Source organism: Pinus tabuliformis, chromosome 1_2 (genome assembly GCF_031772625.1).
Source record: "Pinus tabuliformis cultivar Carrire ecotype Pingquan chromosome 1_2, CPIR1, whole genome shotgun sequence".
NCBI lineage: Eukaryota > Viridiplantae > Streptophyta > Pinopsida > Pinales > Pinaceae > Pinus > Pinus tabuliformis.
In genome coordinates this window covers 684,187,648-684,214,069 of record NC_142298.1, presented here as the reverse complement: position 1 = coordinate 684,214,069, position 26,422 = coordinate 684,187,648, and the positions used below count along the sequence as shown (strand labels likewise).

The window sequence follows — 26,422 nt, the reverse complement described above, 5'->3', positions numbered from 1 at the left end:
TGCAGGGCAACTCTGTTTTAGAAATTCGACTTTGCAAGCCTCGTATATTCTTCCTTGACATTTCAATTACTTGTGCAGTCGTGGCTCTCAATCTCTAATGGCCACAACATTCAGGTACTCATGCTTTTATATATATCTATAAATCAATTTTTATACTACTAAAAGAATTAGTCACAATAGATATAAATCGATTTTTATATTGCTAAAAAAATTACTCACAATAGCTGTACCATCTTTGGCATTTTTTTTTGCTTGCACTTTGCTCTTAAGTGTGGAGTGAAGCCCTCTACAACTGCTAGAGACGATTGCTTGATCATCTCACTAATCATGGGAAACCCATTATCTTAAATATGCAGGACAACTATGTTTCAGAATTTTTACTTTGCGAGGCTAGAATAACACTTCCTTCACATTTACTCTTGCAACGGTGGAAAGTGAACTTCGTTCCACTTCTCACTCAATTTGTGATACGCTACAACATTCAGGTACTCATGCTGATCATTCAATACTGGTAAAAGAATTAGTCACTGTAGTTGGTGAATAATTTAAGGGTCATTCCTCCATTTTCTTTTTTGTTTTAGGATAATGTGAATAAATTTATGTTAGCAAATATATCATGAGTTGAATCCAAACTAAAATGAATGACCAATGCCAAGCCCATTGCTTCAGTCATCCACTATCTCTCAGACCCTTGCCTTGACCATGCCAACCACCTAGCTGTTAATACTTGTTGCTTCCATGAGATCAAAACTGTGCACCTTTGCTGCCCTAACATTGTGGTACGTCATTCCCTTCCCTTGTATAATTCCATATTTAGATTTAAACAATATATTATAATTCCATGTACAAAATCTAGCGTTTAGCAATGGTAACAATAACAGATACTGCACAACTTTGAGACTATGTTAAATTTTCATGATATGGTAAGTACAATGTATCTAGACATATAGTGATGCGATCGAGTTGATAGAGTCAATCCTTACCATAGTGTTCAAGGATAAGTGCACCCCACTGCATGGATAACTCTCCTTGTAATAGTGCACCCTACTAGAGAAGATTGAATGTGCGAATGCATGCACTACACCCCCAAATTGGATACCAAATATTAATGTGCCTCTTAGGGATTCGTGCCTTGAACTTTTTATAATAGTTCTTGCACACACCCTCACCTCAAGCATTGAGGTTGGTGCTTACATATCTATAAATAGAAAGTTTAAAGATGGTGCATCCATGTAATCTCCATGGATGTGCCTCACTCACTCTTCGATGCCTAATAATTATTGTTGCATCCCTAGAGGATCCTCTAGTGCACCCTTTCCTTATCATATACAACTTGTTGAACAAGGATTGAGGAATTATTATTGCAGATGTTGCTATGTTAGATTTTCTCTTCACACTATAATATTGCTAAATGAGAGTAGCTATTGAGCAATCAGGTAAACCATAACATGAAGACCCTTGAAACTTTGAGGTCAAAACCCATAGATATTGAATGTGAGAGAGGCCGTGGAAATGAAAAGAAGATCCATAAAATCCCTAAAAGATTTAATTGTAGAAGATGCTAGATGTTGTTGACTCAATTTTTTTAGTAGAGAGACATGGAAGTAAGGCATCTGCCACACCTCTTAAGAGCAATATATAGAAAACGATCCTACCTAGTGTTGTTCTTGGCATGGAAATAATGCCAAGGCATCCTATGGAGGCTTTGGAAAACCTTCCTACTTCAGGCGTCAAACTGTCTCTTGGACCTAGGGGTAACCCTCAAACTATCACAAGGATAGCTATTCAGAATCACCTCACAACAACTCTTTCAAGCACCCTCAAATGCTAGATTTCAAGATCGATAAATGAATGACCAGAGATGATAGTCAACTCCAACTTTATCTTTAGACTAGGGCCCTTCCATTAGACACCTTTATCGTACAATGCTGATACATAAAAGGTATTAATGGAACATGAAGAAGAATTTATTAGATACCAATGGGACTAGCATGGTAATCCTTGGCACTAAGGAACAAGTATCAAGATGGTTATTGTGGGTGGAAGTCTTTAAACTTCTTGGTAAAAAGAAAAGCATATTGGGTAAATCTGGATGAAATTATCTTCACGTAAATCCAAAAGCTCAGCAACAACTACAAACCCTTCAAAAATCTTGATTTTTGAGAAATGCAATCTTCATTACTAATAGGCAGCAATGAATGCTATACCCATTCTTAAAACTTTTAAAGACAAATAATCACTCAAAACGTTGAATATCAGCCAATACAAACACAGGAGAAAATGTAAATTTCATTGGTCATTGCCTGAGAAAATATTCAAGAAAGTAATAAAGAAATAATGAGAATGGGTTTGCAACACAATTATTAAGAGAAGTTTGTTATTTACAAGAGAAGAATACATCAACAGAGAAGAAGACAGAATCTGCAAAATGGGTGATGAATGCAATGGTTGGTTTCTTGGTATATTGCAAAAATAATGGCCCTGTGTGCTCTTGAACACTTCAGCCTCTCTGATGCACACACTTAAACCTTTTAATCCTCTTTCCTTTTATCTTTTTCCCTAATATTGATTTATTTCCTCCTATTGCACAACTGAATTATAAATTTAGATTAGGGTTGATGCAGATTGAAGTTGTTTGAACTCTTCAAGTCCTCATAAACTTATTTTAATAAAATAAAAATATTACTATCTTTCCTATTAATCATTGTTATCAAGGTAACCTGCCAGTTGTCCTTTCTCCAAAGATAAATTATTTTATGCTTATCTCACTTTCTTTATCAAGCCTTCCTGAAAACCACTTGCAGACTTTGACACTCTCAACTGTTATACTAGCAGATTATACTAGGTGTAATGGTAGTTGTTCTTGTATTTGTCCAGAAATTTCTCATTAACGTAGAGGATTCATTTAGACTTTAAAATTGAGTCTTTAGCTTTAACTCCCAGGTGAATCCAATTGTAGAGGTTTATGTTCTTTCTAATTCTGGAGCCATGAATTGTCTCTAATATTGTCAAATAGGTGAGACCTCCCTCTCTTTTTGTAGAGTCTCCAAGCATATCTTTACAATAGGAGCAAAAAATAGTTTGATGAAGCTCTAGAGATCTGAGAATGCATCTCATGAGAATCCTTTCCATGCGAGAAGACAACCCCCACAAACTATATAGAGAAACAGGCCAATCAAAGGGATCCACAAAGCTATATCCAACATAATTGCAGCTCCAATAATTCCCATTCCCAACTTCTGACTGAAATGTAAACTTAAGAATATATGGATTAACAAGGTTACTTCAGAAAATAAGGAAATCATTCAGTTCTTCAATTGTGATTGTATATATTTATGAAAAGGAAGAGGGAACACATATTAAAAATGCTGAGGGGTCATACAGATTGCAAGTGTGCCAGAGAGCTGAGATATTTTAGTGGTCTGGCTCATGGTTCCTATTAATAAAATTCCAAGTGTATGAAGAACTTGTATTTTTGTATCTAGAGTATAGACTGTGAAAATTTCCCTACACGTGATCGTGTTATCATGGCATTGATGCCAGTAGAGTCCCAATAGAATAACTTGGTGACATTGAACTTATTGAGTAGAGTCCCAAGATTGGTCATCTATTCAGCAGAATAACTTGGTGACATTGGACTTATTGACGTAGCCTGCTCCATTGATTTCAATATTGGACTTTCTCACAGTGCATGAAGACATGCAAGAAATGTTTGGATTGCCTGAATTTTCATCCACAAAATGAACAACCAATGGATGGCCAAGTGCCAATCTACCATTCATATGTTCTTTGGCATTTTCGTCTTCCCGCGTGCATACTTTCAACACTTGATTCAAGTAGTAAAATAAGGTAATTCCCACTCATGAATGTATGCACCTTATCATACCCATTTTCAAGGTTTTTATTGAATTGCCAGTTAAAGGAATTAATACTTGCATCTCTAATGCTAAACTCTATGAAAGAAAAGGCACATGGTTCCCCCTTTCTAGGGCCATCTTGTTACACTAAAAAATGTCACCATGACTACTTACAGTTAGTATGGCTCAAATCAACAGTCATGCTACCCTCTTAGGCAAGTCTTATGCCTCTGCTATCCATCTCAAACTCAAAGAAGAGAGAAAGTCTTGTAAAAAATGTGTTTATCTCTGGGGTCGCAGGTTCTCTCTAGCCTTACCTGCGGGGACGCTCACAATGTTCACAAAAGTTGCGTCCATGGACGCTCTGTATGTTAAGGGACAGGTGCGTCCTTCTGTAAAAGGCAAAATGCGCGAGTTTCATCTTAAAAAAGTTACTTGTGGTTACTTCTAGAACTTTCTAGAGGTCGGTTTGATGAAATGGATGCGCCTCCAGTTGGTTCATGTATCCCTATTAAGGAGGAACTTATCCCATCAATAAGGGAGCTATCCCACCCAAAGAGGGGGATTATCCCATTGATGGTGGACCTGAATAACCTCTTTACAGCACTATAAATAAAGACATTGAGCCAGAGGGAGGAGAGGTTGGAGCTATACATTTTCTTTGGGTAAATGCTGCAGGAATTAGGACTCCCATTTAGAACCTTGTGAGGAGAGATTGTCTTTGCTTGATTCTACTTGGAAGTGGGTGAGCTTTGTCAAAGTAGAGGAAAACCCTTGATGGACCCTGGGAGGAACTTGCACAACACCAAGGCCAGGTTGTAAGAGTTTCTTTGTTTCGTTATTAATACAAACTGGTTTATTTTTCTCAATAGCTTGTGTTAATGAGTTATTTCATGTGTTCCTTGGTCTGCATGTTGAATATATGTTTTATTATATGAAATGCAAGTGCTTGGTAATTGTTTGATTGTTTGTGGTTGCAGGAATTGACATGAAGGAGGAGCTCATCCGGATCGGCAAGGACGGACCACAACAACAGCATTTTGGAATAAGGTAAGCCTAAACACTTGTAGTTTTCATGTTTTAAAAGGTATATTTAGAGAAAGATCACTCCATTTTGTCTTGTTTGTCGCTAGAGAGTTTAGACTCCTAGGGAGGTCAGTTGTGTCCGCACAAACGACTTTTTCCGCCACGACAAATTGGCGACTCCAGGTGCGTCCTTCTGTAAAAGGCAAAATGCGCGAGTTTCATCTTAAAAAAGTTACTTGTGGTTACTTCTAGAACTTTCTAGAGGTCGGTTTGATGAAATGGATGCGCCTCCAGTTGGTTCATGTATCCCTATTAAGGAGGAACTTATCCCATCAATAAGGGAGCTATCCCACCCAAAGAGGGGGATTATCCCATTGATGGTGGACCTGAATAACCTCTTTACAACACTATAAATAAAGACATTGAGCCAGAGGGAGGAGAGGTTGGAGCTATACATTTCTTTGGGTAAATGCTGCAGGAATTAGGACTCCCATTTAGAACCTTGTGAGGAGAGATTGTCTTTGCTTGATTCTACTTGGAAGTGGGTGAGCTTTGTCAAAGTAGAGGAAAACCCTTGATGGACCCTGGGAGGAACTTGCACAACACCAAGGCCAGGTTGTAAGAGTTTCTTTGTTTCGTTATTAATACAAACTGGTTTATTTTTCTCAATAGCTTGTGTTAATGAGTTATTTCATGTGTTCCTTGGTCTGCATGTTGAATATATGTTTTATTATATGAAATGCAAGTGCTTGGTAATTGTTTGATTGTTTGTGGTTGCAGGAATTGACATGAAGGAGGAGCTCATCCGGATCGGCAAGGACGGACCACAACAACAGCATTTTGGAATAAGGTAAGCCTAAACACTTGTAGTTTTCATGTTTTAAAAGGTATATTTAGAGAAAGATCACTCCATTTTGTCTTGTTTGTCGCTAGAGAGTTTAGACTCCTAGGGAGGTCAGTTGTGTCCGCACAAACGACTTTTTCCGCCACGACAAATTGGCGACTCCAGGTGCGTCCTTCTGTAAAAGGCAAAATGCGCGAGTTTCATCTTAAAAAAGTTACTTGTGGTTACTTCTAGAACTTTCTAGAGGTCGGTTTGATGAAATGGATGCGCCTCCAGTTGGTTCATGTATCCCTATTAAGGAGGAACTTATCCCATCAATAAGGGAGCTATCCCACCCAAAGAGGGGGATTATCCCATTGATGGTGGACCTGAATAACCTCTTTACAGCACTATAAATAAAGACATTGAGCCAGAGGGAGGAGAGGTTGGAGCTATACATTTTCTTTGGGTAAATGCTGCAGGAATTAGGACTCCCATTTAGAACCTTGTGAGGAGAGATTGTCTTTGCTTGATTCTACTTGGAAGTGGGTGAGCTTTGTCAAAGTAGAGGAAAACCCTTGATGGACCCTGGGAGGAACTTGCACAACACCAAGGCCAGGTTGTAAGAGTTTCTTTGTTTCGTTATTAATACAAACTGGTTTATTTTTCTCAATAGCTTGTGTTAATGAGTTATTTCATGTGTTCCTTGGTCTGCATGTTGAATATATGTTTTATTATATGAAATGCAAGTGCTTGGTAATTGTTTGATTGTTTGTGGTTGCAGGAATTGACTTGAAGGAGGAGCTCATCCGGATCGGCAAGGACGGACTACAACAACAGCGTTTTGGAATAAGGTAAGCCTAAACACTTGTAGTTTTCATGTTTTAAAAGGTATATTTAGAGAAAGATCACTCCATTTTGTCTTGTTTGTCGCTAGAGAGTTTAGACTCCTAGGGAGGTCAGTTGTGTCCGCACAAACGATTTTTTCCGCCACGACAAATTGGCGACTCCACTGGGGAATCCATTAATGAGAAAGTCTTTTCCTTTGTGTGAACTTTGCTCTGAGAAAATCATTTTTATTTTCTGGTTTTTGACTGTGAGAATTAGTATTTGGGTGGCTTAGCTTTAGATTTAGTTAGATTTGGTTTTTCTTAACTTTTCCAGAAGGACGCACCCTCTGAGTACTGCACAGTGCGTCTTTGGACGCGCTGTTTCCGTTTGCACAGAGCGGGCCCGCACCTGTTATAACGGGTTGCCTGCGTCTTCCTGTAAAATTTAGGAAAATTCCATTTTTTTGCTTTAATTGCTTTTAGATTTTGATTTTTCTTAGTGTTTTCTGCCCAGATCCTTTAGTACCCTGTCAAAAATTTTCACCTGAACTTGTTTTGTGAGCTTTGAGTGTTTTAGTGGATTTCAACGAAGTTTAGGCCTAGGGTTTGATTTTTGGATAGGTCCTGTAGTGACTTTGACGGTAGAAAGTTGTCCAGCCTTAGATCTCTCTGGTTAGTCAGCCTTCTTAGAAGTCGGGCCTGTCGTAAAGTCTCCTTGTGTGAGCAGCTTGCCATTTAAGTTGTTTTGGGTCAAATTTCGAATTACTTGTTTATAAAGTGTTGATTTCCATTTTACAAAAGAACAAAAAGATTAGAGTTTTGTTTTGACTAGTTTTTGGTTCTGCAATAAGCTAGTCCTTGATTTGATTGTGATCAAGTAAAACACCTTAGAATAATCATTGTTGGTTTTGGCCTCGTTAAGATTGCTTAGAGTAAATTTACCTTTTAGTTTGCTTATGAGTGAATTTTCGTAGATTTTAATAGTTGTTAAGATTGATTTTTGGTTATATTAGATTTATTTGCTTTATTAAAAGAAAAATACAAAAACATCTTCTTTAAAAGTCTTGTTTCAAGTAGCTTTTTGTTTTTGAAAGAGGAAAAGAGTTTTTTCGTGCATGTAAAGAGCGGTCATGTTTTTATGCTTGGAAAAGACAAACGAATTGTTTCTTTGATTGTCTTCAATTAAGAAGTTGCTTTTATAAAGATTGCATTCTCTCAACTTTTTAGTTAAGCAATTCATCGAAAAAGTAAAGTAGTGGGTAAATCATCCTAGGTGCATTTTGTAGTGGTTTCGAGTCGAGTCAACACACCACTGGTTTCACTTCCATCACCTTTTGACTTAAGAAACAACCTTAAAAGTAACGCTTAAATTAAAATCAATCTAGTAATTTTTATTTTTCTAGGGCTCTGAAACACCAACATAGCTTAGGCTAGGGTCTTGGAGTAGGTGAGTACTTAACTCTCCAAGACTACAAAACCAAACAGATAGTTTATCTTGAGTAGATTAAATCCAATTGTTTCAGTTACACTCTGGGAAAGCTCCTCTTAAAGGAGAAGCACGAGCTCGTGTCCGAACCAGTGAGGGGATCATTCCCCCCTCGTTGGGAACGACGCCAGACAGTACGTATTACAAACGGTAAACCTCGGATTAACCATTGTCGAGGAGCCAGGGGTCACTTATCGGTAAACCTTGGATTATTGTCAAGGAGCCGGTAAGGGGATTGAGCTTGTTACTCTGCCCTTGCGTGCTGTCGGAGTTTAGACTGTTCCCCCAGGTGTAATTGTTGTGATTGGTAACTTTAGTGACCATAATCTTTAGGGTTCTACCGAGGTGACGGTGGAGGGAAGGTCCCACTGTACCTGGAGCAGACGTCGGTTATACTCACTTGGATTTTCCGGGGGGTTCACTTCACTTCGAGACGGTTAAAGTGGAGGAACTTGTGCCGGTCTATTCATTAAGCAGGTTGCCGGGGTAACTGTTCCACCCGCCATTTCTGTACTGAATCCTGCGAGGTTGGGCCTAATCACCAACTAGCGCTTTTGGTCCGGAAGACTACTGTTTGTGTTTGGTTTGACGCTCTAGATTCTTTAGGCGTGTGCTTCAAATTTGTTTGCTTCTTTAGAAGACTTTAGGTGGTTTGATTTGAAATTTTTACTTTGTTTTCGTGTGTTGTAGTTAAAAATCTTTAATTGTGGCGGAATTACCGAGACAGTCCCGTCGACTTCGGGGCAAGTCTCCTGAGATTGTTACCGGAATAGATTTGTTAAGAAAACTCCGTAAATCGCGGGGTGAATCTCCTGAAGACATTCCGGGTCAGTACGAAGGGTTAAAGGTCCTTGTAACTCCTCCTAGTGACAGTAGAGTAGGTTCACCTGAAGAAGGAGAATCTTCCTTGGTAGTCCATCCAGATTACCAAAGTTTAGAAACAGGTTACAATCCCGAAACTGTTACAGTTTCCGAGCTTGCTGGTAGTTTTTCATCTGCCAGTGAAACAGGCGAAGAACCTGAAATTTCCGAACCTGTTACTCCAACTTCTAGTGTCCCTGATTCACCGAGAATAGAAAGAATTATCACCGAAAATCTACCTTCTGGTTTGATTGCTATAGAAGAACTTGCTCCAGAAGAAGATATAGGTGTCTCTCACCTTGAAGGTCAACTTACTATTGATCTAAGGGAGCGTGAATCCATCTTTTACAGTCCTCCTAGAAGTACTTCTTGGTACCTTGCGTTAACCAATTTTTTAGACAACTCAGTAGGTTTTTCTACACCTCGTACTCCTTTTCCACCTGGAGGTATTTATACTCCTGTAAATATGTCTGGTCAGTCGTCCGTGTTTACTCAAAGTTCTGAATCTTTTTTACACGGCGGTCCTTCTGTTCCCACTGGGTATCAGTCACTTTCTGGTACCTTTGCGGGGGCATCTCCTCAACCCGTTGATCATGGGTTATTTGCTGGAAACAGTGGTAATATACCATTGGGTGTAGGAGACATTTACATGATGTCAGGTTCAGTTCCCGTTTCCCAACCTCAAGGTGGCCAATTACCGCCTGGGGGGCAACCGCAGTTAACGCCTGGGGGGCAACCTCAAGGTACACAAATCGTGTCTGGGGGGCAACCTCAAAGTCAGTATGTACCTATGGTGCAATACGTGCCTCAAGGTCAACCTCAGCCTCAATATGTACCCCAAGGTCAACCTCAGTATCAATATCAACCTCAAGGATGGCAACCCCAAGGATGGCAACCTCAAGGGTATCAACCCCAAGGTTATCAACCTCAAGGGTACCAACCTCAAGGTCAAGGTCAACCCCAGTATCAGTATTTACCTCAAGGTTATCAACCTCAAGGTCAATACTCAAGTCAAGGTTATCAACCGCCTCAAGGTCAGTCATATGTTCCGAGTATGGGAACTGCACCTTACAATTATCAATCCTACCCTCAATCTGGTTATGGATCTCAGTATCCTCAACCTGTTACGGGTCAGTACCCTGGAATGTTAGTGTGGGATCCATCACAGGGTCAACAGGTGTTGCAGCCAAGTGTACAGATGATTCCTCAAGCTGGACAACCCGTAGTTTCTGGTCCAACCCAGCAACCGCAACCTGTCCAGCCAAATGTTCAAACTTCTGTAGCTTCGGTAGTTACTCAGCCGTCAATTGCACCTAGTACTCCATCTCAAACGGCTGCTGCAACTACCGCTACATCTACCATACTTACTTCTGGAGTATCGACGGCTCCAGTTTCTACTGTCCCTGTTACCACACCTCAGACATCTTTACCGTTGTCTGGATCTACGATTCAAACCACGGTCCAGATGCCTGTAGGTCAGCCTGGTATAAGTACGGTTGTCACTACTCAACCTCAATTTGTTCAACCTCCGTACCAGGGACAGTACCAACCTGGGCAAGCTGTCCAACAACCGGTTTACCAGTATCAACCGTATCCTGGGTACACTTATCAACAACCTCAACAACCCCAGTACGGTCCGGTTAATCCTGGTTTTCCAGGAGGATATAATATCCCAAATGCGACTCCTGTTCCTAGTTATCCTGGATATCCTCCTCCTGGGGCTGGTATTGTGACCCAGAGTTTTAGAGATCCTAACCGGCAGTTACCGTTTATTGCAACTTTGGATTTACCCGACTTGACGCGCCTAACGAACGATCCAATTCAATATCTTCAGTTCTGGCCGCCAATGCCAAATAAGTTGCCCAGCGATATACCCAAGTTCGAAGGTAAGTCTGGAGAGGATCCGTCCAATCATGTGATGACTTACCACCTCTGGTGTGCTTCGAATTCTATCTCAGATGATTCCATCCGCTTACGTCTTTTCCAGCGTACACTCATTGGTCTCGCGGCCAAGTGGTACATTGAGTTACCACGGGCCTCTTTTTACAACTTTAGCCAGTTAGCTACCTCGTTCTTAACTCACTTTCAGTTGCCGGTCAGATACGATAACGGCACGGAGTTATTAACTTCACTAAAACAATCGACGTCCACGTATATTTCTGATCACATTCATGAGTGGAGACGTCGAAGGAGATTAGTGAAAGTTTTTATCCCGGACCAAATCTTAGCTGAATGGTTTGTCAAATCATTATTACCGAAGATTACTGAAGATGTAGCTAAGGCCGGAGTAGTTACTGAGGAGCAAGTCATTGCTCAGGCACAATACCTTGACTTAGTTTACACTCAGTCGGGTACGTTACACGAGAAGATTCCGGATCTTCCAAAGTCGAATCAAATCGCTGCTGCTCCTTCGGGATCTCATGCCGCTGATGGTATGATTGGTATCGTGACTACGAAGAGCAAGAAGAAGTCTTCCAAGGCTTCAACTACTCCAATTATCACTTTGCCTGATTCTCCGACAGGAGAGTCTTCTCCTGAACTCACCGCCGACATTCACGCTGTAGAAACAAGAAGAAAGAAGAAAGGAAAGAAGAAGGCTAAAGCAGACAAGGCTCCAAAGGAGAAAACTGAAAAGTCGGAAACCAATGACGAAAAACGCAAACCTCGATATCCTTGTCTTATTTGTGAAGAGGATCATTTTACGAGAGATTGCCCTCATCGGGCCGAGGTTGTAAAAATAGTCAAAGGTTCTCCCACTCCTGCTGTGTTAAAGAATCCATTTCCAGAGCAGGAGAATAAGATGATAGGTTCTTCTTCGAATGCCAGTGAAGAACCCATTTTGATGATGTCTCATGTGAGGATTGCGACTCGATCGCAAGATTATGGTAGTAAGGCTCCTGTTGATGGCAAGGAAGCAGAATCTTCTCACTCTAACCCATCAACCTCAGCTCCTGGTTCCGATCCACTACAGATCGAAAAACCTAACCCAGACTTAGTGATTAAGCCGCCCGCCAAGGGTGTACTTCGAAGGTCTGCTTTCAATCCACATGCGAGAGCAGCCCAGAATTACAACATTGTTGAGGACTTAGCTGTTTCACCTTCAGCAATGTCGGCACTCGAAGTGCTGCAATCATGCCCAGCACAACGGAAATTGCTTTTGTCGGCTATCGGAGCTGTCGATGTTCAGGACCCGAACCTAATGATCTTTGATCTAGAAAATAGTACGCCACGTCTCCCCCATCAAATGGCTTTCCAAATTCCAGTGATAGTCAAAAACAGGCCTATTCATCGGACTGTGATTGATGAGGGAGCTTCTACGTGTATTATGTCGATTCAATGTTGGAGATCGCTTGGTTCTCCTTCGTTGAACCAATCCCCCACCATCCTTAAGGCCTTTGATGGCCGTGGGTTCCGTCCGTTTGGTATTCTACAAGAATTGCCTATAGGGGTTGAAGGTAAAACCGTTAGTCTGGATGTGGAAGTGGTTGATGCCCCTCTAGACTACAACCTTCTTTTGGGTCGAAGTTGGTCATATGCTATGACAGCGGTCGTTTCATCGGTCTTCAGAGTAATTAAGTTTCCACATAACGGTAAGATCGTGACTATTGATCAGCTGACATACTTTTCATCCGACCCAGCCTCTTCAGAGAGTATCCAGCATGTTGGTAAGACGACAATCCCTTATAGGGACGTTGGTGTAGGTTTAGTTAAGGATTCCGGTTTACTGGGAACTTTTCCTCTCCCTCCACTCAACGCAGATCCTTCGTTTGCAACCATTCATATGATTACATCAGAAAACATTATTTATGATGATCCTTGGTTCGTCCCATCTGACTCTGAGATAGACTCACTCGGTAATGCTATGCCTTTGAGTCCATATGAAATTGCTTATGAAGCTCTCATGTCTTTTACCGACTTTCATTCAACCGAAGTCGACCAAATGAATGTGGTCAGTGAAGAGTCACTTTTCACCTCACCCTTAGAACGGATAACGTTTCCCGAAGTCGTGTCATCTGACGAACAACTTCGCGAAATCCTAAGTGTAGATGATCTACCATGGGAGGATCTCCATCACAGATCTTCGTTTTTACCTAAGGATGATGCATTTGAAAATGATTTTTCATCTATCTTTACCGCTGAATATGTCAAAGACGCTCAGGATCCAACGAAACATTCTGATTCAGAGTTGAATTTAGGGAATATTTCTCGTACTATTCCCATTGATATTTCAGTGAAGCCCGGAATCGAGGAAAACATTCATATAGGTGCCGCATGTACTGAAGAAGAAATCCAAACTTACAAGGCCCTATTCCAAGAATTCCGCGACGTGTTTGCCTGGTCTTACGAGGAAATGCCGGGAATTGATCCTGCCATTGTTGTTCATGAAATAAAGACCTACCCGGATGCTAAACCCGTCCGGCAACGGTTGCGTCAAATTCACCCTCGAAAAGCGGCTGCGATTAAAGCAGAAGTCGAAAAGCTGTTGAAAGCAGGTTTCATTTATCCGATCCCGTTAACGGATTGGGTATCGAATATTGTTCCAGTCAATAAGAAACAAGGAACAATAAGAATCTGTATCGACTATAGGGATATAAATCGAGCTTGTCCAAAAGACAACTATCCTACGCCTTATATCGATCAAATTATTGATGATTGTGCCGGAAGTGAAATGTTTTCCTTCATGGATGGTTTCTCGGGCTATAATCAAATCAATATTCTACCTGCCGACCAACCAAAAACGGCATTCATTTGTCCATGGGGGACATTTGCTTATTGCAAATTACCTTTTGGGCTTAAGAATGCCGGCGCTACTTTTCAACGGGCGATGTCTTATGCATTTCATGACATCAAGCACATTGTGCAACCCTATCTCGATGATTTGCCTGCTCATTCTTTACATCGAGCTGATCACCTTGTCCACCTACGAGCAATCTTTATGAGGTGTAGGCATTATCGAATTCGGTTGAATCCCCACAAGTGTGTTTTCTGTATAGAAACAGGTCGATTGCTGGGATTTGTTGTTTCAAAAGCCGGCATTCGCGTCGATCCCTCGAAAGTCGAGGCTATCATCAAATTGCCTCCTCCTTCGAGTTTGCGCCAACTCCAAAGTTTGCAAGGGAAAGCGAACTTTTTACGCCGATTCATCCCAAACTACGCCGAGGTCACTAAAGGTTTTACACGGTTGTTGAAACAGAACACACAATTCTTTTGGGACGAGATTGCCCAACAATCTTTTGATGCACTTAAACACGCGTTGACCCATGCACCGTTATTGCATCCTCCCAACTACAACCAGGACTACTTCTTATACCTCGCAGCTTCGCATTCCACCATTGGAATGGTGTTAGTTCAAGAAGATGAATTCGGAGCGGAGCATGTGATATATTATCTTAGTAGGACCTTGAATCCCACTGAGCTAAAATATTCGCATGTGGAGAAATTGGCCCTGGCAGCCGTTCAAGCTGTCCAGCGTTTTCGTCACTACATTCTTCTCCGCAAAACTACAGTTATTTCGGATTGCAACCCTATGATTTATATTTTGACAAAACAACTGCTAGGGGGCAAGTACTCTAAATGGATTGTCATCCTGCAAGAGTTCGACTTGGAGTTCGAGAAGTCCAAGTCTAAGAAATCCTTAGTTTTTGCGGAATTGATGTGTGATTTCCCGAGTGCTGACACAGAGACTGTGGCAGAGGAGTCCATTGCGGACGAATCTTTGTTTCTTATCAGTACTGTAGATCCGTGGTACGGGGATATAATCATTTATCTCCAAACCCAAACCTTTCGGCCTGAAGCTTCCAAAGCGGAACGTCGAAAAATTCGGTTTCAATCCCAGCCATACAAAATTATTGGAGATACACTTTATCGCCGGGGGGCAGACTTAGTTTTTCGACGTTGTTTAACTCACGAAGAGGCTGAGAGGGTTTTGAATGATTGTCACTCTGGAGCATGTGGCGGTCATATGTCTGGGTATGCCACAGCTCAGAAGGTGTTGCGCGCTGGCTATTTCTGGCCGTCTATGTTTAAGGATTGTATCATTGCAGTCAGGAAGTGCCACAACTGTCAAGTGTTTGATCGCAAGATGCGCGCTCCACCTGCTCCTCTCCACCCTATAATTTCCGTTGGTCCATTCGCCAAATGGGGTATCGACTTTATTACTTGTAACCCTCACTCGGCCGGGGGGCATGCGTATATCATCCTTGCGGTTGATTATTTTACTAAGTGGGCCGAGGCGATGCCTACATTCGACGCAAGCGGCAAAACAGCTGCAGTTTTCGTATTCAATCATATCATAACTAGGTTTGGTGTCCCACAAGCAATCATTACTGACCATGGGAGCCATTTTCGAAACGTCATGATGACTGAGCTTACAAGCCAGCTTGGTTTGCGCCACGATAGCTCTACTCCTTATTATCCGCAAGCCAACGGTTTGGTTGAGTCTATCAACAAAGTTCTAGTTATCATGATCCGACGAACCATTGGTGTTCATCGGTCGAATTGGCACAACATGTTATTTTCAGCGCTATGGGCATACCGAACCTCAGTGAAAAATTCAACAGGGTTCACTCCTTTCCAGCTAGTTTATGGCTTAGAAGCTGTGTTACCCATTGAATGCGAAATCCCATCACTTCAAATGGCTGTCGAATTACTTCCAGCTACTTCCGAAGAGGAGAAACGTTTATTGTACTTGGCTAAATTAGATGAGACTCGACGTGACGCTACATTGGCAATCGAGACTCACGCGAAACGAATGAAAGCTCAGTATGATAAAAATGTAACCCCTCGAAGTTTTTCAGAAGGAGACCTAGTACTATTATATGATCAAGCTAACGATAAGCTAGGTGCTGGAAAATTCGTTCCCATGTGGCATGGGCCCTACATTGTAAAGCGAAAGCTAGCAAAAGGGGCTTATGAGCTAGTTGACTTTGATGGGGACTCTTTGGGTAAACCCAGAAATGGACTTTACCTAAAGAGGTATTATGCTTAAATGATGGGTATGGAGAAATTTTTAGATAGGTTAGATTTTCTTTCTAGCTAGCAAGTGTGTTAGTTTAGTCAGTGTGCTTAGCTTAGAGAGTGTGGTTTTTTCGTCGTTATTCTGGCTTATCTTGGTTTTACTCTTGATATTGCAGATGTCGACGCCTCTCCAAACATACATTGGATTTGCTGATGGTGCTTGTCGTAGTACACGGAACATCTCTTCCGCAGCTTGGGTTATCTATTCGCCCTCTGACGAGTTAGTTTCTATGCATGGGGTAAGCCTTGGTCAAACAACGAACAACATTGCAGAATACAGTGCAGTGATTGAATTATTATCCGAATCTATTTCATTTGGAATTCGACGTTTGATAGTGAGGTTAGATTCTGAACTTGTTGTATTACAGCTTAATAGAGTTTATGCCATTAGGAATCCTGTGTTATTAAGGTTGTTTTTGAGAGTGCGTCTCTTGGAACGTGAATTTGATTACATTGAATATCAACATATTCCAAGGTCTTTGAATACATTAGCAGACATAGTTTTCAAAACCGTTTTAAAAAACCGGTTACCGGTCTAACGGTTAGCAAGGCCGCCGGTCTAAACGGCCGGTTGGAAAGGCCCTTTCACCCATTTTTTGCCCTAACGGTGAAAAACCGGCCGGTTTAGGACGGAACCGGCCGGTTTGTATCAAACTGGCCGGTTCTGTCCTAAACCGGCCGGTTTTAGGAATGCCCACCAAAACTTGCAAAAAGTGTATTCCTGATTGTGGTTTAGGGGTTTTGGGGGGAAACTAAGGGTGTTTCAACCCTAACAATGTTGGCAATTAATGGTAATGTTAAATTCTTAAAGTAAAAGTGACATTTCCTTTAATTTTTATTTTCATCCTTTTACTTAAATTTTTAACATTACCATGAAATGACTCAGGATGTTTGAGAGTGGTTTCGACCTCATTGGATTTCATATGGAGAAACTAGAATTTTAGATTTCACTCAAAATTCAGCAGACTTAATGGTTTTCAGGGTTTCATGGTTTGGGGGTAAACAATAAATGCAATTAGAGCTCCAAATGATGAGCAAAACTCCTGATCTAGATCCCATTGTGTTGGACGATATTGATCCAATATCAAAATGGGTGGAGGAGACTGAAGAACCTGTGTTTGAGGTTGATTTTGATATCGACATGGCTTTAGCAGGGGTTGAAGCAGATTATGTGGTGGCATCAGAACTAGGATCAGTAGCGGCATCAAGGAAAGGCAAAGAACCAATGGAAGGCACTAGTCATGCAGGTCGACAAACTCGTGCTTCCATTAGGTCCACTTCTATTGTCATTGGTGGCATTGATACTGAGGTTGCAGATCATGCTGAGGCATCTTCAGACTCTGAACCAAATGATGTCTATGTAGCTCCTGATGATGATCCTGTGTTTAGTAGTGGTTATGAACTTGACGATTGATCATGTGTACACTGTAGGCTTGTAGTAGGCCATTGGCCTCATAGCTTACAACATTGTTTTTAGACTTTATAGGCCATTTAGAGCCTCATTTCTTATGTATTTTGCTATTTTGTCAATGATATGTATTGCACTCGGTGCCATTTTGATATATTCACCTTTACATGGTATATAAATGAGCAAACTTTGCATATTTTGTCTCTATTGGCTTGGAATCATGGTTTTACATCTTAAAAATAGTTTTGTTTCATTAAAAATTAATTATTTAATGTATTTTTAAAACCGGTTCGTTTAGACCAAACCAGTCCCGGTTAGACCGGTTCCGGTCGGTAAACCGGTTCATTGGGTGGACCGGTCCGGTCACCGGTTCCGGTTTTAAAAACATTGTTAGCAGATGCAATTGCTTCTCGAATGTTGGACAGACATTTACGATAATCATGCAAGTAAATTTAAAAAACATTTCATCACATGTGTTAAACAAGATAAGCCGGTAATAGTGATATATATAGATAGAAGTGTGTCAAAAAATATATACATCGTCTTCGATCATAGGTTGAAAACACCTTATGATCGGCAAAATGATAGTACAAAAAGTCAAAATGTCACATGTGACTACAAAAGTGACTAGTCAATCACTGGTGGTGCTCTCTGTATGACACCACTGCGCGGGCTACCTTACGCAAAAATCTCCTAAACGGTCCAGGGACCGCGACTACGAAGCGCTGAAGCCGGGTAGGAATGTCATCCATAGTAGTCTCAGGTATATCTGCCGTGAGACGCTCTAGATCATGCTCCAACTCAGCTAGTACTTCTGCAGCCGCGTCTTGTGGGGCCGGTACCGGTGCAGCTGGATGTAGTCTATCAAAAGGCCGGAGGTTGGCTGGAGGCTGTGGACCAACATCTGCATTTTGAAAATTTTACTGTTAGTTTTTGAGACGATATATATGAAAAATAAAAAAATACATAATTAGAGAACTTGTGAAAATAAAAGTACCTCTGTCATCCCATTGTTCTCCCGATGGAAGAACCATGTCCGGATCACCTCTAAAATCCACTCCGGCATACAAAAAGTCCTGTATCGAAAAAACCTGGTCCTCTAACCAGTGAAAGTAACTATCTGAGAATCGAACCACTGTCGCACCCTCGTCAGGATGCCGGGCCATCACCGCAACCCATCGTATCAGCTTTGGCTCCCGAGGACCCAAGATATCAACAGTGAGTTGCTGAGGGATCAGCATTGGAACTCTCTCCAAGGCAAAGCTCACGACTAGAGGCCCATATCCAAAAGTCTTTAGTCGTCCGTTCTTTGCCTTGGTCAGTTGGCTCTTCATATGAGCCGACACAGCTTCACACCAGTTGAAAATGGTGCCTTGGTAACAGTCAATTGCCATCCGCATTTGGGATCCGGAAGCAATGTGTAAAGCGGCCGCGCCGCAAATTCTGGTAACCGTGAACGCTATGACTTTGAGTTCAGGCAGAGTGATGTGTTTTATCTCTATGCCTTTTGAATGGTGAGCCCCAGGTGTGCACCACTCGTCGCGGAGGCTATCAAGGGATTGGCCACCCGGCCTAGTCCCCGCAAGACTGAGTTGCTCACCTCTGTTCGGCAAGCCAGTGAGAAAGTATACATCCAAGGGCTCTATCTCGAGCTGGTGCCCTCCTATGTAAAAGCATTGTTCTTGAACGTTCCATCGCTCAACCAGCCATTCCAAGAATCTTACCTGGCCCCTCATGCCCGGTATGGTCCAATATTTGTATAATCCGCATGCTCTTAGGGCATCCAGGGAAGGTTGATGATTTATTGCAGCTTCATCATCCTCTACATGCTCTCTTTCTCTCCAATCTAACATGGTTAATGCCCTGCACATCAGAAATAGTCATTAGAAATTGATTTGGGAATTTTTAGATAGTTTTTTGAGGGGGTTGGGGTTTTGAAATGCGCGTTTCACGGAAGACGCACCCCGACTTTACAGCACAGGGCGCCCGGACGCGGATGCCCTGAAGGCGGGCTGCGTCTTCCGACCGTTTTCCTGTATAGGAAAAAGTCGGGGGACGCGGGTCACCCGAAGGGCACCCGCGTCCGCCGAGAGGCGCATTCCAAAACCAAAACCCCCCCAAAAAATGAAACTAAGACCTAAAAATTAATTCTAAACGGATAGAAATGCAGAGTAGGATGTGTAAAATACCTGGATAAGACGGCGTTCGATTCCGACGGTCGGATTTTCCGCAGCGACCACGGGAAGTTTCTTGTCAAAAGCTCCTTTTTCAACCTCAACAGTCAAACGGTAAAAATGACATGGTAAAAGGTCTTTTTATAGGTTTTTTGGATGAATTAGTTCATTTTTTACCATGAAAAGATATTTTTCGATGTATTTTTGCCTATTTTAAACAGGTATGAGTAATGTGTTGTTTTTGTGCAGGACAAAGGGATTTCGAGGGAAATTGTCATTTTTCACAAATAAAAATATCAGAGTCATCTTTTAAGCCCTTTTCTGACTCCTAAAACATGAAAAGATCGCCGAGCGTTTCTTTTACACTCGTTAAAACGGAATTAAAAGACGGTCCCCTTTTAGCTCTTTTCTGACCGCAAAATCAGGAAAATATTGCCGGGTTTTTGTCGTTTCAAACTCGATAAGGAAATAAAACGACGTGTCCTTGATCGCTTTTTACTTTTCAGGTCAACGACACTATTATGAAAGTACTCCTTGGTCGCAAGATCAAGCGGTTCCCCCAGGTATTATTTTATACTTTTTCGGGCTTGAGGGACACAAATATACGAAAAAGTTCAACGTGGAGTCTCCTTTTGTTTTTTCAGACTCTCTAAAAATGAAAAACGCCGAGTTTCTCCTATACTGGGCTCGTTAAACTTTTACAGTAAAGGACCTGTTCAATTACAAACAGGAACGAACCACTCCTTCCTAGGGTTCGAATTTAAACTAGGTTGGACTCGTCCGAAGGATGAGCTTATAATCAAGCATATGTTATCCTCCTCAAGCTTGTTAAAAATAAAGAGGTACTTGCCAGAAATGGTGGGGGAAAAGAGAGAAGAATGAACCTGTTTGTTACCTTTTGTCTCAAAAGAAACTTTATTACCACTCTTGAACACGACACTTTTCATTCACCTGGGTTGGGAAATCTTTTACCTCACAGTTGACCAAACCACTTTGAAAGTCTTTAACCGGGTTCCGGGGATTAACTTTGAGTTATTCGTCACCAAGCCATCTGTCGTGTCGTTATGTGTTCAAGAGGTCTGCAAGCAAAACTTTCATCTGCAAAATACTTGTCATCCATTTGACCATCCCTGAGTCAGTCCTTACAGCAACATTTCTTCAACTTGAACAATGATTTCGTGTTGCAGGCTTGCCTGCAACGGGTCGCTTTCTATCGACATCGACACATTATCTAGAAAGATGACTTAGGAATCGACAGTACCTTGAAGTCTGCATGCATCAATGGCAGGTTTCTCGCCTTTGACGTCAGTTTACATCATTGACTTTCGATCAAAGGATTCCGTGAAGTGTTCGACATCAAAACATCTATTCACATTTCACGGGTTGTGCTTGGTACTTTGAGAACCATTGACATTACTGGTGGTCTCTCTCACGCTTGTTAACAGTTTACATCATCGACTGGTAATCAAGTGGTTTCTAACATGTTCGACATCAAATCATTTAATCACATGGCTAGAATCGTACCAATTCGGGAAGTAGAAGTGAAGACCCTGGATCTAGTTTCTACCATCCAGGCTGCGAGGAGTTTTGTATTCATTATCTATGTAGACTAATCATAAACAGATGGCTGCGTCCATACTGTGTCTACAAAAGTCTATAAAAAATGATGTACTGCAAGATCATTCCTGTATCAGAATAGTTAGTCCATTAGTTAAAGTTTTGAATCTGAGTATGGGAATGCCTACCTCAGTGATGATATAATCTTATACATGTATTTTGTGTTGAAAATTGCAGGTTCCAACCAGGTCATCCACAAGACAATCCTTGAAATGATAAAGCGCTTCACCCTTCCTAGAATTACAAGACCCTAATCTATTCCAGGCTTCGCACTTTAGGGGGCAATCTGTTACACTAAAAAATGTCACCATGACTACTTACAGTTAGTATGGCTCAAATCAACAGTCATGCTACCCTCTTAGGCAAGTCTTATGCCTCTGCTATCCATCTCAAACTCAAAGAAGAGAGAAAGTCTTGTAAAAAATGTGTTTATCTCTGGGGTCGCAGGTTCTCTCTAGCCTTACCTACGGGGACGCTCACAATGTTCACAAAAGTTGCGTCCATGGACGCTCTGTATGTTAAGGGACAGGTGCGTCCTTCTGTAAAAGGCAAAATGCGCGAGTTTCATCTTAAAAAAGTTACTTGTGGTTACTTTTAGAACTTTCTAGAGGTCGGTTTGATGAAATGGATGCGCCTCCAGTTGGTTCATGTATCCCTATTAAGGAGGAACTTATCCCATCAATAAGGGAGCTATCCCACCCAAAGAGGGGGATTATCCCATTGATGGTGGACCTGAATAACCTCTTTACAGCACTATAAATAAAGACATTGAGCCAGAGGGAGGAGAGGTTGGAGCTATACATTTTCTTTGGGTAAATGCTGCAGGAATTAGGACTCCCATTTAGAACCTTGTGAGGAGAGATTGTCTTTGCTTGATTCTACTTGGAAGTGGGTGAGCTTTGTCAAAGTAGAGGAAAACCCTTGATGGACCCTGGGAGGAACTTGCACAACACCAAGGCCAGGTTGTAAGAGTTTCTTTGTTTCGTTATTAATACAAACTGGTTTATTTTTCTCAATAGCTTGTGTTAATGAGTTATTTCATGTGTTCCTTGGTCTGCATGTTGAATATATGTTTTATTATATGAAATGCAAGTGCTTGGTAATTGTTTGATTGTTTGTGGTTGCAGGAATTGACATGAAGGAGGAGCTCATCCGGATCGGCAAGGACGGACCACAACAACAGCATTTTGGAATAAGGTAAGCCTAAACACTTGTAGTTTTCATGTTTTAAAAGGTATATTTAGAGAAAGATCACTCCATTTTGTCTTGTTTGTCGCTAGAGAGTTTAGACTCCTAGGGAGGTCAGTTGTGTCCGCACAAACGACTTTTTCCGCCACGACACATCTCTATGCCACAAACTCTTCAAAACATGCTTCTCCAGAAGGAGAAAACGACTTAATAACCGGATACTCTGTTTTATGGTGTTCTCCTCTAACACATAATAGACCAGTTGAACTCAAAACTAGTGGATATGTAACCAACACATGTAATGTGCGCAACCCTAGAATGGAAAGTTGCATGTAACATAAGTCAACCTAAAACATCTTAATAACCGGATACTCTGTTTTATTATGTGTTCTCCTCAAACACATAATAGACCAGTTGAACTCAAAACTAGTGGATATGTAACCTCCACATGTAATGTGCGCAACCCTAGAATAGAAAGTTGCTTGTAACATAAGTAACCTAAAACAACTTGCATGGTGTGTAGGTCACTTTGAGAAAAATTAGAGTGCAAGGAAAGTGAACCACTCAAGTTAGAGTGCACTACCCAAGAATAGATAAATAAGGCAATTACTTGTAAAGCAAGTCCTCCAATAAATATTGCAAGTGGCATGCATCCACAAGTAATGTGTGCAACCTTAGAATAGAAAGTTGCTCATAACATAAGTCAACCTAAAACAACTTGCATGGTGTGCAGGTCACTTTGGAGAAAAAATGTAGTGCAAGGAAAGTGAACCACTCAAGGTGAGTGCACTACCCAATAATAGATAAACATGGAAATTACTTGTAAAGCAAGTCCTCCAAGAGACATGCATCACTCCACATGAACTCTTCAATACATGCTTCTCCAAAAGGAGAAAACATCTCTTAATAACTGGAGAAAAATTGCAGTGCAAGGAAAGTGAACCACTCAAGGTGAGTGCACTACCCAATAATAGATAAACATGGAAATTACTTGTAAAGCAAGTCCTCCAAGAGACATGCATCCCTCCACATAAACTCTTCAAAACATGCTTCTCCAAAAGGAGAAAACATCTTAATAACCGGATACTCTGTTTTATGGTGTTCTCCTCAAACACATAATAGACCAGTTGAACTCAAAACTAGTGGATATGTAAGCTCCACAATGTAATGTGCGAAGAATAGAAAGTTGCTTGTAACATAAGTCATCCTAAAACAACTTCCATGGTGTGTAGGTCACTTTGGAAAAAATTGGAGTGCAAGGAAAGTGAACCACTCAATTTAGAGCGCACTACCCAACAAGAGATAAACAAGGAAATTACTTGTAAAGCAAGTCCTCTAAGAAATATCGCAAGTGGCATGCATCCACAAGTAATGTATGCAACCTTTGAATAGAAAGTTGCTCATAACATAAGTCAACCTAAAACAAAACAACTTGCATGGTGTGCAGGTCACTTTGGAGAAAAATTGTAGTGCAAGGAAAGTGAACTACTCAAGGTGAGTGCACTAAATAATAGATAAACATGGAAATTACTTGTAAGTTTAAAACCAACTTTGTTGATCATGTGTTAGTGAATATAATATTTTAGGGCTGAAATTATGTTGCATTTTGATGGGCTGCCTTGTCAATTCGGTTGAAGGAAGTGAAGTATCTGCTGATGTATTTAATATTTCAGATTCAAAATTAAGGTTGAAAGTTCACAAGAAATAGATCTGGGAAACCTCAAGGTTGAGGTGAAATTTCCGAATTTGCAGTGAAAGGCATTTTTCATGAACTTTCTACATTCTTGTTCTCACATTCGTTGTGAGATCATTGAGATGTACCTTTTCAAACACTCAGCTCACGCATGTGACCATTTCCCAGTCCAGATCAAGGACTTAGTCGTCCATCACTAGGTTTCTCTCACTGACTTTGATTGCTAGGAGAACTCCTGTAAGCAGTAAACAGCCTGGTCCACTCAGTGCAGGCCAAGGAGATAGTTTTCCATCACTAGGTTTCTCTCATCGGTTTTGAATGCTAGGAGCACTCCTATAGGCAGCACCTAGCTTCACCCCAGGCTACCTCAGCCTGGTCCACTCAGTGCAGGCCATTTCCCAGAGAGGACATTCTTAGGATTTGTATCGGTATGTTCACAATGGTTGACATTGAAAACACTAGCTTCCTGATTCTTTCTGGTGGAGAGCAGTGCCTATATCTATTTCTTTTCTAGGATTTACCTCGTGTGTTTAGCCCTTTATATTACAGTTTACTAATCTTATTTGTGCTAGCACTCCTATAGGCAGCACCTAGCTTCACCCCAAGCTAACTCAGCCTGGTCCACTCAGTGCAGGCCATTTCCCAGAGAGGACATTCTTAGGATTTGTATTGGTACGTTCACAATGGTTGAAAAACACTAGCTTCCTAATTCTTTCTGGTGGAGAGCAGTGCCTATGTATATTTCTTTTCTAGGATTTACCTCGTGTGTTTAGCCCTTTATATTACAGTTTACTAATCTTTATTTGTACTTATTTTGGTCATTGGCATTTTGACATGCTTTCTAGTCCCATTGATCTATTTGATTGATTTGTGGACATTAATATATTTTTTCCCCTATGTTGCCATTGTTTGTACCTCCTTTTCATGATCTGGATAAAGTATTGTAACAAACACCTTTGGCCATTATCACGAGATATTTTGCACATATGCTAATAGTATTGGATGTGAAGTATAGGTTATCAAGCGTCAAATCAAGAATTGGGCAACCTTTCTTTTCCTGAACTGTCTCTTCCAGAGACTGGGAGATTTGAATCTTTCTAGTGAAAATTTCTAGTTCTTGTTGTGTTTTCCCTTGTAACTGAGCTGTAGATAGTGGCATAGGTGTGGTCTATATCTTTCTAATTGCATCATATTTGTTTTTGCCTCTCAACTTTTTGAAATGCTTCCAGTGAGAATTTCCCTTGCATAGCATTGGCCGCAGGTTTGTTTTGGAAAAAATTCTGTAAATTGACGAGTTCTCTTACTGTTCCAGATGTGGCAACTGCTGTTACTGCGAAAGAAGCTTTGGAAGGGCATTGCATATATGATGGAGGTTATTGCAAACTTCATCTTTCATACTCTCGTCACACTGACCTCAATGTAAAGGTAATCTTGTTCTAATAGACATTGTTTAAATGTGTCTTTAACCTTTTATTTATTGTGCAATAGAATTGGAGGCAGGTGTATTTTTTTCAATAGCTTATTTAGTTATTTTAGTATGCCTTTTTTTTGAACCTTCTAAGTACCTACTTCCATCATCTGATGCAGGTTAATAATGATTGAAGCAGAGACTATACAAGTCCAAATCCTGCTCTGTTGCCAAATCAATTATCAATTACAGGCCAGCAACCATCTGCCTTCCAAACAACTGTCCCAGTTGTTGGTGGAATGCAGGTTCCCCAGTGTTCTTCATTAGTGTACTCTGGAAATAATTATGCAGGTGGTGCATGCCCACCACTTCAAGATGGTGTTGCTGGGGTACAGCCAGTACAAGGTTGGCAGTTCAACCAGTTATCACCTCAACCACAAGGACCAAATGGCAATGTCCATTCAAGTCTGCCTCTTCTAGGATTTCCACAAAATCAGATGTACATGACTCCTGCAACAGTACCTCCCCCTCCAGTGTTTCCTGGGCAATCTCCTCCATCCCTTTCTCCATACACTTCCACTACAACCTTTCCTGGACTATCTCCCATGCAGAACCATTCAGGGCCTCCATCAAGCTATATAGCTTCAGGCGTAACATCACTCGCGGGTCAGGGGCCCCAATTTGGTGCCTCCCCAATGCCTTCATACAGTCATCAACAGATGCCTCTGCCAGCTGGTGGAGGTGTTCCTCCTCCAAGTGGTGTTCCCTACTACACATAAGGTATGAACACATGTTTTTTCTGATGAAGCAAGTCCTCCAAGAGACATGCATCCCTCCTTCGATCAAAATAACTTGTGATTGATCGACAAATAGGGCACACTTTTTCTAGGTTTGAATAACATTAAGAAAATTCACATGCCAATGATAAAGTAGGGAATTCATTTTATTGTTAAAAATACATTGCGTTGAAAAATATCAAAGTATTTGGGATCTTCTGAAAACTAATACCTCGTCTACAATATTAGAAGGTAAAT

At 41.2% G+C, this 26,422-nt stretch overlaps 1 protein-coding gene across 1 annotated transcript; it reads left to right on the top strand.

Annotated features, from left to right (window-relative positions):
- Positions 1 to 1,411: 1,411 nt before the first annotated feature.
- Positions 1,412 to 26,167, top strand: LOC149207572 (uncharacterized). Its single transcript, XM_089398082.1, has 3 exons — positions 1,412 to 1,436; positions 25,293 to 25,405; positions 25,694 to 26,167. Exons 1-3 carry the CDS (start codon positions 1,412 to 1,414, stop codon positions 26,165 to 26,167), a joined length of 612 nt encoding a protein of 203 aa, XP_089254208.1.
- The last annotated feature ends 255 nt before the right edge of the window (positions 26,168 to 26,422 follow it).